This window comes from Branchiostoma floridae, chromosome 3 (assembly GCF_000003815.2).
Source record: "Branchiostoma floridae strain S238N-H82 chromosome 3, Bfl_VNyyK, whole genome shotgun sequence".
Taxonomy (NCBI): domain Eukaryota; kingdom Metazoa; phylum Chordata; class Leptocardii; order Amphioxiformes; family Branchiostomatidae; genus Branchiostoma; species Branchiostoma floridae.
Window position 1 is genome coordinate 7,197,436 of NC_049981.1, and position 13,224 is coordinate 7,210,659.

A 13,224-nucleotide genomic window follows, 5' to 3' on the forward strand; every position below is an offset into this window, starting at 1 on the left:
GCCATATATACATTATTTTATGCCAAAATATTGCATTCTGCGATCTTAACTTATCAAAGCACACTGTATTTCGGTAGCTTTCATCCTTTATTAAGGTTATTCCGGGTTATTCCGGGTTATTCCGGGTTATTCCGCTAAATACCCGGACCCGTCAACGCTATCGCAAAATGAACCGTGCGATTTAACGACAACTCCTCAAATGTTACATGACCAGTGTTTTACTGCAAATCAAGAAACATTTTCCTTTCCTAGACTTTGCTAATGAGCGCTGCAATGTTTTCTGTACGAGTAGAGGTCATGGATAAACAGTATTCTTACAACGTTTATTTGAAGGGCTAAGAAGGGCTGAGAATTGTCGTAAAAACGCACGGTACATTGCGTTTATTTGAAGGGCTGAGAAGGGCTGAGAATTGTCGTAAAAACGCACGGTACATTTTGCGACCATAGCAGACCCATCCAAGGACGAACCATTAAACCGGGCACAAAGCCGGGCGCCTTCGGCGCCCCGGCAAAAAAGGCGGTAACATTTGACATACAGATTTTTGGTTCGGTTGTTCGTATTTACATTTTGTCAGTTGCAGTTTAAACTGATACTAAGTACATGATGGCACCAAGATGACAAAAGGTGGAGTTTCTTCATACACCGGCACATATTAGTGATGTACCTACCGTATTTCCAACATTTTGAAAAGATGATGGTCGATCGGGTTTTAAACGCTATATGTTGGGATATGATGTAGTATACATTTGTTGATGTTTATATTATCAGCATTGCATTAGACTGGTCTGGTTTTAAATCTCACCACCAATAATTCTGAGACGCACCTAGTCCGATAGTGTCTAATTGATAAACGACTCGTTTAAATTAGGGCTAGATCGTCACCGCTGCTAACAGCGTCCTTATTTTTCAAGCGGTATATTTTTTTGCTTTTGTACTCATTCATACAATCCCCGCTCAACAGTCTTGCAGCATGAATTGGAAATACACAATTTCTCAAATATATGGACGAACTCTTTATTATTATTTCAACATTTTAAAACCAAGAGCTTATGATAGTTATTGCCTTATATCTGTATCAGTTGTCAAACCAAGACGTCAGAAGCTAGGATCGCTGCAAGGTTGAATGTGTTCCTTGCAGTAAGGTTGCGTCGATTGTCCGACCAGGAGCGACCGACAGTGATGTTCCGACCCAAGAGCTCCGTAACAGGTAGGTCTTCTTGGCCAAGCTGCACCCCCGATGATCAGCAATATACCAAGGAAACCAACGGATGGAAACCCAAATCCCATCTTATAAAAACAACTACCAATACATAGTAGAAGTACAAATGTACACGTAACGTTAGTTACGCTAACAGAACTTTGAACAGATACGCAGACAAAACACGGTTAATAAATACATTGAAAACACATAAGGTGAATGTATACCCTAAACACATAATGTTTAATGTATGCCCTGTATTGTTTCTTTCGTTCGACTGTCCGATGACCAGGGGCTGCCGTCTGCGATGCCGTAAGAAACAGAACTCCGTAAGGAACAGGTAGGTCTCCTTGGCTAAGTTGCACCCCGATGATCAGCAGTGCGCCAAGCAAGAAACCCGAATCCCATTACGCTGGCTTACAAAATCATTATCTATCGATGCTTTACTACATAGAAGTACATGTAATATTAGTTAAACTATATGACACTAACACGTTTGAACAGATACGCAGACAAAATACAGTTAACAAATTAAAACACATAATATAATGTTGAATGAATGCCCTGTATTGTTTCCTTCGTTCGACTGTCCGGCGACCAGGAGCGGCCGTCAGCGATGTTCCTCCAAAGAGTTCCGTTAGGAACAGGTAGGTCTTGTTGGACCCCTCTGGCTCTGCACCCCCGCCGACCAGCAGCGTCATTTCAAGTGAAGCCAGACGATGAAAACCTGAATCCTAGATATCGTCTAGAAAAGTAGCTATGAATATGATATCAATACCAATAACGTTACATTGAGCATCATTCTAGCTAGAAATACAGGTTATGACCGAGCAGATATAACTTTGATACCGTTTTACATTATACATAATGTAACGTTATATTGAATATATTCAGACTTGCGAAGAAAAAGGTGTCTAAATCTAGGATCGCTGCAAGGTTGGATGAATTCCCTGCAGCAAGGTTGCGCCATGTGTCCATTGTCCGACGACCAGGAGAGGCTGACATCGATGTTCCGACACAGGAGCTCGTCAGCAAAAGGTAGGTTTTGTTGGCCCCTGCACCCTGGACGACCAGCAACGTCATTCCAAATCAAGTCGGCGGATGAAAACCTGAATCCTAATCCTCTAGAAAAGTAGATATCAATGCCTACTACGAAGGAGTATAGCTTTATCTAGGAATTATGGACGGGCATTATATGGTTTTACACATGTATACAATATATAACCAATTCACGCAAATCCTGCATGTCTTATATTTCCACTTTCAAGAGGAAAAAATGTCACATTAACGATTAATCAACACTAGCTAACTTTAACGCCATTCCTTTCCCTTTTTTTCTGGTAAAATTGCGTAACGTTATGTCTGTTATGACATTAGCTGTCATTTATGGGCTAACATCCAAGCCAAGAATAATTACTAGTACATTGCGTTGGAACATTCATAATCCATAACTCACAACAGCGAATGGGCTTAGAATGAGTTCAAAACTATTGCAAGAATTATTACAACATGCAACAGTTGGGTTGGAACCGTCGACTTGTAGGTCTCGGAACGCCGGCTGACCTAAACTGTCTTCAGCAACATCATTGCGTCTCTAGCATTTCGTTGTCTTCGCCATCGTATGTCTGAGTCAAAACTGACAGACATTTGCGTGGTTATCTTATTTTTTATACAGTGAGAATTGTCTGAACACGAAGCCAGCGTCTGCGCCGCCATAAAAAATTTCCTTCCTAAATCGGCTTGGGTGACTCACAACGCGAGTCACCAGCAACTTCGCTGAATGCCTCTAGCTGCCGACAAAGATTAGACCTTCAATTACTGCTGATTACAAGTTCATAGTCATTTCTAAGAATCAAATCGTCACAATAATAAAACAAGGAGCCTTGCAAAATCCTTTGTTCGCAAGGCTTGGCTTGTCTGCATGTACCATTATGCCGAAGTGGTCCCGTGGAAAGAAAACTTTTCTCTTCAAGGCTCATTTCTTTGACCAAAGAACAACTTTGTATTGTGTAGTGTCTAATTGACAGAAATCCATTTAATTAAAATTAATCGTTCCTATATCACAATCACTATATGATATACTATACATCAGAATACACGTTTCCATATTTTACCACATTACTTTAAAAGTGGAGTCGTCCACTGACCCCTTGTGACCTTGCTTTCCTGCTGCTGCTGCTGCGACGGCCATCTTGAAGAAATTACGCGAAACACGATTTTCACATCAACAACAACAATGATTGTTTTTTGTCGCGGAATACTAAAATTGGGCCTGCTAACATACATTTCAAGAACTTAAGATAATCAGATACAAGACTAGATTGTTTGCTTGTGAAATCTGCCGTAGTTTTCCAGTCCGTCTACATAGAAATGACGATGTAACGTTAGAGTAGAGCCGGTTTCGTGTCGGTTTATCCTGGGTTTACGCAAGTACGCTATCTACGGGTCATTGACCCTTAATGTCTTGCGTTGTTCGATGTCATTTCGGTCCTCAATCAAAGAACGTGTAACAGTTTTACGTCGACTTTTCTTAACCCTTCTGTTTGTAATTTATTCGGCTACTTATTTGATGTTGTTCATGATTTGGGACCGCACCGCCACGCGGTCAGACGTTCTCCGAGTTGCGCTCCCACCACGCTTTTCCAGCCCCCATATTATCTACAATTTATCAATGAATACGTGATAATAAGGACGATCAATTGTCATGTTGATTGCATTGTGTAATCACTGCTCATTAACGACCAAAATTTGCGTAAGATTTCTTACGTAGAAGGCTTTCGCATGGGTGTTTCGATTACGCAGGGGGATATTTCGCAGTGCGTTACGCAAACTTTCGCAGTGCGTTCTGCGAAATTTCGCAGTGCGTTACGCAAAATTACGGACTGCGTTCTGCGAAATTTCGGAGTGAGTTCTGCGAAATTTCGGAGTGAGTTCTGCGAAATTTCGCAACACGTTTCGCGCAAACTGACGTATATTTCGGGAGCGCCGCTGTAGTAGATGCTAAATAACAACATTCCTTGTACACAACCAGGTGAATTAGTTCAGTGACCGTCCAGGGCCCGAAATTCATTTTTGGGATTAGGTGCACTGGTGCACCCAGCTTTAAAAATTGGGTGCACCAAAATATTTTTGGGTGCACCACTTGAATTTAAGTTAAATGTAAAAAAAAAACATTATTAGTAATAACAAAACTTAGTTACAAGCTATCAAATTCTTAAACAAGTAACATGACAGACATTTTCATTGTCTCACTAACACTTAGATGTCGAGAATATGATGTATTCTAGTATACTTGATATCTTTACAAACATAAACCTAAGAAAATATTTGGGTGCACCCTGTGCACCCACAGAAAATAATTGGGTGCACAGTTCCAATTTTGGGTGCACCTGGGTGCACATGCACCCAGTATTTCGAGCCCTGCCGTCTGTCACCTTGCTCTGGGCTATTCTGACTGGTTCACATTGTACTGCAGCTATACATGTACTTGCTGCTTACAGATGCTGTCCGAAAAGAAATGTAGTTACACAGACATTAAATGTTTATATGGCACTGCGATGTATATAATGCGATCCCAAATGTAAAGGAGTGTACACTGTATACTATACATTAACAATAATATCTGGAGCATCTGACTCTTTAGAGAATTGGTAAAATTGGATCACTGCCATGTAGAACTCACTTTGTTACAAAACTACTGCTCAGCTATCGGTTTGTTGTGAAAACCAACTATGTATGTGTAGTCCAGTGGTTAGCAGCCCTGCTTTTGGAACTGTGTCACTCACCAGACATGTATGTTATTAGAAAGGGTTGCAGTCCTTAGGACAGGACATAAAGCTGTGGAACTGTTAATTCTACTTGTCAGAAAGAGCTAGGGGAATTTACCCTTTACAATGAAGCTGTAGATAGATTGGCTGTACATGGTGTCTGTCGTCTCTGTCACGACCATTGAAAAAATACTGTAAATGCAGAAATGTTCGCGGTGGATTAATGTTCGCGGTTTTCGCGGTGACCACTTCACCACGAACTTAAATCCACCGCGAAAATTTTTCTATCGTGGTATTTGACTGCAGTCTACAGTGTTACTGTGAACTTAAAACCACAGCGAAAAGTCCTTTTTCCCGCAACCGCGAAATTAAATCCCCGCGAACTTAAATGCGTTTACAGTAGTTCATTATGAGCTAAACTGTTATAACTTATAGCATTTTCACTTAAAAGAAAACTACCATGTGGGTAGAAATTGAACATAATTCTATTACTGTAACAGAGATCAGTGAAATACTGATTTTAAAACTCACGACAGATGATACGTTACTATTAAACTGTGTTCTATACAATCATAGGAATGATACACAATGGAATCTGTGCTGTTTTGTTGTGTTTAAGGTATAAGGCCAACAGTTAGTCACCCACAGAGATATAAATAAGCAAACAAACAAACAAACCTTTAGTCTGTCTCTCGGCCACTGCCTGGCGCCCAGCTCGATGACCTCTAAGACTTCGTGTGGTTCTGAAGGTCGTGTGGGACACTGCTCCATCTTAGAGTTGAAGTAAGTGATCACCTGGAAAATGAACAAATTTCCTTCAATTATCAGAATAAAATATAACAAAAAAACACTTTAAGGACAAACAAAACAAGGCAACCAGAGATGGCAGACTTCACCTCCTTACTCATACTCATACTAACTTATAAGTAACAATATGCATGTCTAACCCCAGTGTAAGAAGAGGAACAACCGACAACAACTTAGATAATGAGTAAACAATATCAGGGATGAACAAGTCCATTAGCCCGATTGTCCCGGAAAGTAAAAGTGCTGTTCGGGCAAGCAGAAGTGCTTCCCCACTTGCCCGATGGGCAAGTAAGAATTTCCAGATGTGACCCGCTCAAATTACCACTGAGTGTGACAGCACATGGGGCTGAATGCCTGCCTTTATTGACCATATCATTTTTAAGCCAGTAGAAACATCGATTTTGGATGATAGGGCCACATCAAAACTAAAAAACTCCCCCGTCAGTTAGGTAAACAAAGGCCACCATATGCAGCTCATTATGCATGCATTAGATGAATTACGAGATTTGCATTCAGTGCCTCACCCCTGAGTCTGACTCAGAAAAAATGTGTACTTTATTCTCAGTGACTAGTCATTTTCAGTAAATATCTTCTGAAGTGAACCCGGCAGTCCAAACTGTTTCTGTTGTGTCTCACTAGTATAGTAAGCAGGACATTGTAATTTGAATGCTGTCTGATCAGTGCACATGAAAGTCATTAAAATTTTGAAGTCAAGTGCACCAAATATTTGTTACCTTTTACTCTCATTGCATCAAGCATTGGTCAACACAGGAAAAGATAGCCAATAACAAAAGTGAAAATTTATGAAAGTGAAAATACATAGAAAAATGTAATTTAAATTTCGGGCAAGTGAAAATTTGGTTCGGGTAAGGAAATCTTTTTTTTACTTGCCCGATAGGACAAGTGAATTTTTGAAAACTTGTCTAACCCTGAATATTGCATTCAAGACTAATTCATTCAGTCCAACAGACAAAGCTAGCAGCACTGTGTGTGTATGGCAATGTTGTGTTGCATACAATGGCAGGGCTCGAAATACCACCTGCATATGGTGCAGGTAAAATTGGAGCTGTGCAGGTATTTCTGGTGTCTACCTGCACCTAACATGTAACCCATACTAGTCATGTACTGGGTTTTATAAATAAATGATATAGGTGTATATTGACTGTTTATATTAGCTGCATTGACTGTTAACACATAAAAGAAAAAAAATAGCAATGCTTCCTCAACAATATTAGTATGATCCATACTTCCTAAATAAAAAGCTAAAATTGTATGGTGCATGTAATTTTTCCTGCACCAGTGCAGGTATGCAGAAAAAAAAAGTATTTTGAGCCCTGAATGGTATTAAGAATTGTGGCAACACAGACAGAGATACATTGAAAGACAAGCAAAACAACACTTCAATATAAGACAGCACATTGTCACAGTGAAAATCATGAACATTAAAATGACAAACATTTCATAATCTACTGTGTGGTAAATTTAAACTTACTGTGTCAATGTTCTGAATGATGTCCTGGAAGGTGTGGTGTGTGCGGAACTGTTCGAACAGGTGTCTCTTGTGCAGCAGGGCGTACACCAGGTGGGGGTTGTGGTGCAGAGAGGTCGTCAGGCACGAGTTGATGATCTCCAGCACCATCCGGATAACCTCCTCAAGTATGGCCAGGTCCTGGGTCTGAGAGAGAAACAAAGGGTTAGGGGTTCAAATCCTACACTACAGCACCATCCGGATAACCTCCTCTAGTATGGCCAGGTCCTGGGTCTGAGAGGGAACCAAAAGGTTAGGGGTTCAAATCCTACACTACAGTATCATCTGGATAACCTCCTCAAGTATGGCCAGGTCCTGGGTCTGAGAGGGAACCAAAGGTTGGGGGTTCAAATCCTACACTACAGCACCATCCGGATAACCTCCTCAAGTATGGCCAGGTCCTGGGTCTGAGAGGGAACCAAAGGGTTAGGGGTTCAAATCCTACAGTACCATCCGGATAACCTCCTCAAGTATGGCCAGGTCCTGGGTCTGAGAGGGAACCAAAGGGTTAGGGGTTCAAATCCTACAGTACCATCCGGATAACCTCCTCAAGTATGGCCAGGTCCTGGGTCTGAGAGGGAAACAAAGGGTCAGGGGTTCAAATCCTACACTACAGCACCATCCGGATAACCTCCTCAAGTATGGCCAGGTCCTGGGTCTGAGAGGGAAACAAAGGGTCAGGGGTTCAAATCCTACACTACAGCACCATCCGGATAACCTCCTCAAGTATGGCCAGGTCCTGGGTCTGAGAGGGAAACAAAGGGTCAGGGGTTCAAATCCTACACTACAGTACCATCCGGATAACCTCCTCTAGTATGGCCAGGTCCTGGGTCTGAGAGGGAAACAAAGGGTCAGGGGTTCAAATCCTACACTACAGCACCATCTGGATAACCTCCTCTAGTATGGCCAGGTCCTGGGTCTGAGAGGGAACCAAAGGTTAGGGGTTCAAATCCTACACTACAGTACCATCCGGATAACCTCCTCAAGTATGGCCAGGTCCTGGGTCTGAGAGGGAAACAAAGGGTCAGGGGTTCAAATCCTACACTACAGTACCATCCGGATAACCTCCTCTAGTATGGCCAGGTCCTGGGTCTGAGAGGGAAACAAAGGGTCAGGGGTTCAAATCCTACACTACAGCACCATCCGGATAACCTCCTCAAGTATGGCCAGGTCCTGGGTCTGAGAGGGAAACAAAGGGTTAGGGGTTCAACTCCTACAGCACCATCCGGATAACCTCCTCAAGTATGGCCAGGTCCTGGGTCTGAGAGGGAAACAAAGGGTCAGGGGTTCAAATCCTACACTACAGCACCATCCGGATAACCTCCTCAAGTATGGCCAGGTCCTGGGTCTGAGAGGGAAACAAAGGGTTAGGGGTTCAACTCCTACAGCACCATCCGGATAACCTCCTCAAGTATGGCAAGGTCCTGGGTCTGAGAGGGAACCAAAAAAAGGTTAGGGGTTCAAATCCTACACTACAGTACCATCCGGACAACCTCCTCAAGTATGGCCAGGTCCTGGGTCTGAGAGGGAAACAAAGGGTTAGGGGTTCAACTCCTACAGCACCATCCGGATAACCTCCTCTAGTATGGCCAGGTCCTGGGTCTGAGAGGGAACCAAAAGGTTAGGGGTTCAAATCCTACAGCACCATCCGGATAACCTCCTCAAGTATGGCCAGGTCCTGGGTCTAAGAGGGAAACAAAAGGTTAGGGGTTCAAATCCTACACTACAGTACCATCCGGATAACCTCCTCTAGTATGGCCAGGTCCTGGGTCTGAGAGGGAAACAAAGGGTTAGGGGTTCAAATCCTACACTACAGTACCATCTGGATAACCTCCTGAAGTATGGCCAGGTCCTGGGTCTGAGAGGGAAACAAAGGGTCAGGGGTTCAACTCCTACAGCACCATCCGGATAACCTCCTCAAGTATGGCCAGGTCCTGGGTCTGTGAGGGAAACAAAAGGTTAGGGGTTCAAATCCTACAGTACCATCCGGATAACTTCCTCTAGTATGGCCAGGTCCTGGGTCTGAGAGGGAACCAAAGGTTAGGAGTTCAAATCCTACAGTTACTGTACCATCCGGATAACCTCCTCAAGTCTGAGAGAAACAAAAGGTTAGGGGTTCAAATCCAAAGGAAGGGGGTTTGAATTCCAACTGTCCATTTCATAATAAAAGTATACTCATAGAACTGTGGCTGTATTTGCCAAATTTAAAGCAATAAGCAAAATCATTCAATACAGAGTCCATTCCAAGACACCATGCGGATGTTTGTTGCCATTGTTTAGAATTGATTTTAAAGTTTTGTAAGTATATGTCTAGGACATTTGATACTTCAGAAATATTTTTAACACTGTTTCAACTTTATAAATATTTCCCTGGTCCTGTAAAACTTTGGAAATATTCATGGTGTGGAATTGGATACTTCTAATGGTTTCTAAATAATGATAACAGCATTCTACCATTATTTACCATTTTCTACCATTTTTTGTAAATGGTTCGGTGGGCTGGGAAGATAGCAATTCACACATCCTTGCAAAGTATGGTTGGGTGCCATGCAACAATGGCCCACCACAAAGGATCCACCTGTGCCCAGCAGTGAAATCTAAAAATATACAGATGCAACAATAGGGCTTACTTTTATGGGGGCAATAAACTAATTTTACCATTTGGCCAGGTTTACCATTTTTTGTAAATATTTGTAAATGTGAAATAATCACAGAGAGGTTTCACAATTATTCTAAATAAAGATATTTTTGTACAGTTACTTTCAAAATGTTTCTAAAATATTCAAAGAAATTCAAATAAATGAGTATTTTCTTAGTCAACTTTTTGAAAATAATTTGATTATTGTGGCTCAGATATTCTTTTATTCAAAATAATTCAGACTGATTATAAATATCGCCTAAAAACCCTCATGGTGTCTTGGAATGGACTCTATCAACACAAACAAGTATCTGTACATGATTGTGCCTTATTTCCATAGCCATGTGGTAGAGGCATTGATTAACTATAATTTCATAACCAACTACAACACTGGATTTGTACATACAGCCAATCAAACTGATGGTACTTACATAGTCCTGTAAGTGTTTAACTGTGGGGTCAGGTGAGGTCACCAGCTCCAGGAATTTACTGTGTTTCTTACACAGAAGCTCAAACAAACTGGGGAGACAAATAGCAAGATACAAAAGAATTACTGACACATCATAACAAATTGTATTAAATTCAATACATGTTTAAGTTCCACAGAAAATTAGTGATGAAAACTTAACAAATGCCTAACGTCTGTCATGATTATAAATCATCATCATCATCATCATGATTATAATATTTGATCCATAAACTTAAGTGATATATCAGAGGAGTTGATTTCTTATTCATATAAAGGTGTAAACTATTAAATCATTACTTATTACACAAAGCTTCATTACAGGGCTCTAGCCAGCGTCCGTTTTTAAGTCAATTGACAGAAATTTGCTGCGCGTGACGGAAAATTTTTAAACCAATCCATTAACCATGACGGACAAAAATTCTTGGTGGAAGCTACAGGCGGCTTGGGGACGCTGTCCATGATCAGAAAGCCACACACTGTTTGTTTTGCTATTGTTATGATTGTTGACTTAGTGTGTCGGCGCCCTTTCGCATACGATAATCTCATTAAAAACCCGTTATTCAAGGTCTCAGTTCCGTCTTTCTCACTTAATTTTCGCGGTTTTCACGACAATGGGAATTGGCTGACAGAAAAAAATTTCGAGCTGGCTAGAGCCCTGCTTCATTAACTAAGTACAATGTATGTCAGTAAACTTCCACTGAAATATACTGAAACTATGTGCAAATTTCAACTCAATGGTAAAAACTAAGAGTTTGTAAAACAGTATGTTTTACCTGATAATTCTCTGTGCAACATACTGGTGTAGGGAGTGGAAGTGAGCAGACATGTTGGCCAGAGCTGCCAGACAGTTGGTGTGGAGGTACTTATCCTGGGAAGGGAAGGGAAGGAAAAATACTGTATTACCGAATACCTGATTCGGACATAGGAACATTACTGTTGAAACAATTTTTTGTTCGAGGACACCAAATTTTATCAACTTCTGGGGCATTTCGCATAAAAATGCTTGGGTGGGCACGACATGTCCCAGCCCTCCCGCGGGTCAGATCCGACCCGTGGTTGGGCTGGTACCTCAGGTGATACAGAATACACCGTGTTGTATTCTATATTTACTGACTATCTGTGGGCTGGCCCTAACTGAAGCTAGGTACTTATTAACACCTGAGTGAAGTGAGGAAATTCATGTACAGTGCCTTTCCCAAGGGCACAATGTCAGAGTATATCAGGGGACTCGAGCCCAAGCTCGAGCCCAAGACCTCTGGACTTTGAACAAAACATTTTACACTTATATGCTACCTGATACCACAGAGTCCAGACACATTTACCACTATATCACAAAAAGCCATTATGACCTGAGAAAAGGTAGCTGGGGAACCCCCAAACGTCTTAAGATATCAATATGTTTCCTTACCCTCATCCTTGTAATGTTGAACTGTATTGTCCTGATGACCACCAGTATCAGCAGACCTCCCAGGCTGATTTTGTGGAGCGTTCTCTCCGTGTACCAGGGTACTGACTTCAGGATCTGAAACAGGAGTAAAAAATGGCACTTTAAGGTAAGCAGGGATTGAAATTCATTTTTGGGATTAGGTGCACTGGTGCACCCAGCTGAAAAAATTGGGAGCACCAAAAAAAATTTGGGTGCACCACTTAAATTTAAGTAGAATGTCAGAACAAACCTACTAACAAAACTTAGTCACAAGCTATCAAATTCTTCAACAAGTACCATGACAGACATTTTTATTATCTTTACCCAGATGATGTATACTAGTATACTTTGATATCTTTACATACATATAGCAAGATAACATTTGGGTGCACCTTGTGCACCCTCAGAAAATAATTGGGTGCACAGCTCCAGTTTTTGGTGCACCTGGGTGCACATGCACCCAGTATTTCGAGCCCTGGTAAGTCATGGTTGACAAAGTCAAACAAATATCATACTGTACTTGAAATAAAAAGAGCGTTCTGTCCTGCCAATGTAGAATTCCTCGCAACTCCCTTTCCTTAAAGTTCTCTGGCATGGAATGTGGTAGACAACATCACACTTCTCTTCCCTGTTTGTTTTGTCTTTCAGTGCCACAAAAAGGTGTGCGTTTTTTAAAAACTTCCTGGCACATTTGGCCAATTGCTAATGTCACGTATCCGTAAGATCACGTGTTAATAAGATTATGCATCTTTAAGGGGGCACACACCAGTTTATTTGGGGGTTCAAATGGAGGCGGCACACCCTCAAGTCTAGCGACCATCTCTTCCAGGGAATTATCCTGAAGGAAAATAACTGTATATGGGGTGAGAGGATATACCTTCAGCTACAAGACCAACTGAGTTTCGATCCTTCAACTTCTCTAATTTTGAAAAATTATAGGGAAAAAACATTATTTTCATGTCAAAAATGATGCACAAAATCGGGCATTTTCGCATTGGATAAAAGAGATGAAGAAGATTTTTCCGGCAAGCACGACTGATACTGCCAGAAAGAGGAAAATCTAAAGACTAATCCAGCCAATTATAAAGAAAATTCTAGTACTACAGTTTTTTTAATCATCCACGGCGCGCGGCATTGCAACTTCGCTTGACACAGCGCTTCAGAGGTAAATCTAGGTCACGGGCCTCTTTACATTCAGGCGTAGGGATATCGCGGAAGCAACGCGCGGACCAAAACACAATTTGCACCAAAAACACACCATTTCCTACGCTTTTCAGCCATGTAACCGTTCAATGTCATTTCGCAGGAAATAATGAGAAATGTCAACTCAAACATGGGCCCTCGGAAAGCTTTCGTCACTTTTTGGTCGCGGACTACCACGGACCCCGGT

The 13,224-nt window shown here is 41.6% G+C and overlaps 1 protein-coding gene across 1 annotated transcript in view; it reads right to left on the reverse strand.

Annotated features, from left to right (window-relative positions):
* The window catches only part of LOC118410903 (dymeclin-like), a 50,803-nt gene that overhangs the window by 26,060 nt on the left and 11,519 nt on the right, over window positions 1-13,224 (reverse strand). The window contains exons 6-10 of the mRNA XM_035812783.1: window positions 11,817-11,930; window positions 11,182-11,276; window positions 10,371-10,458; window positions 7,266-7,448; window positions 5,645-5,761 (exon numbers count right to left, since the gene is read on the reverse strand). Of these exons, the coding sequence (XP_035668676.1) occupies window positions 5,645-5,761; window positions 7,266-7,448; window positions 10,371-10,458; window positions 11,182-11,276; window positions 11,817-11,930 (597 nt within the window). The remainder of the gene's footprint in view (window positions 1-5,644; window positions 5,762-7,265; window positions 7,449-10,370; window positions 10,459-11,181; window positions 11,277-11,816; window positions 11,931-13,224) is intronic.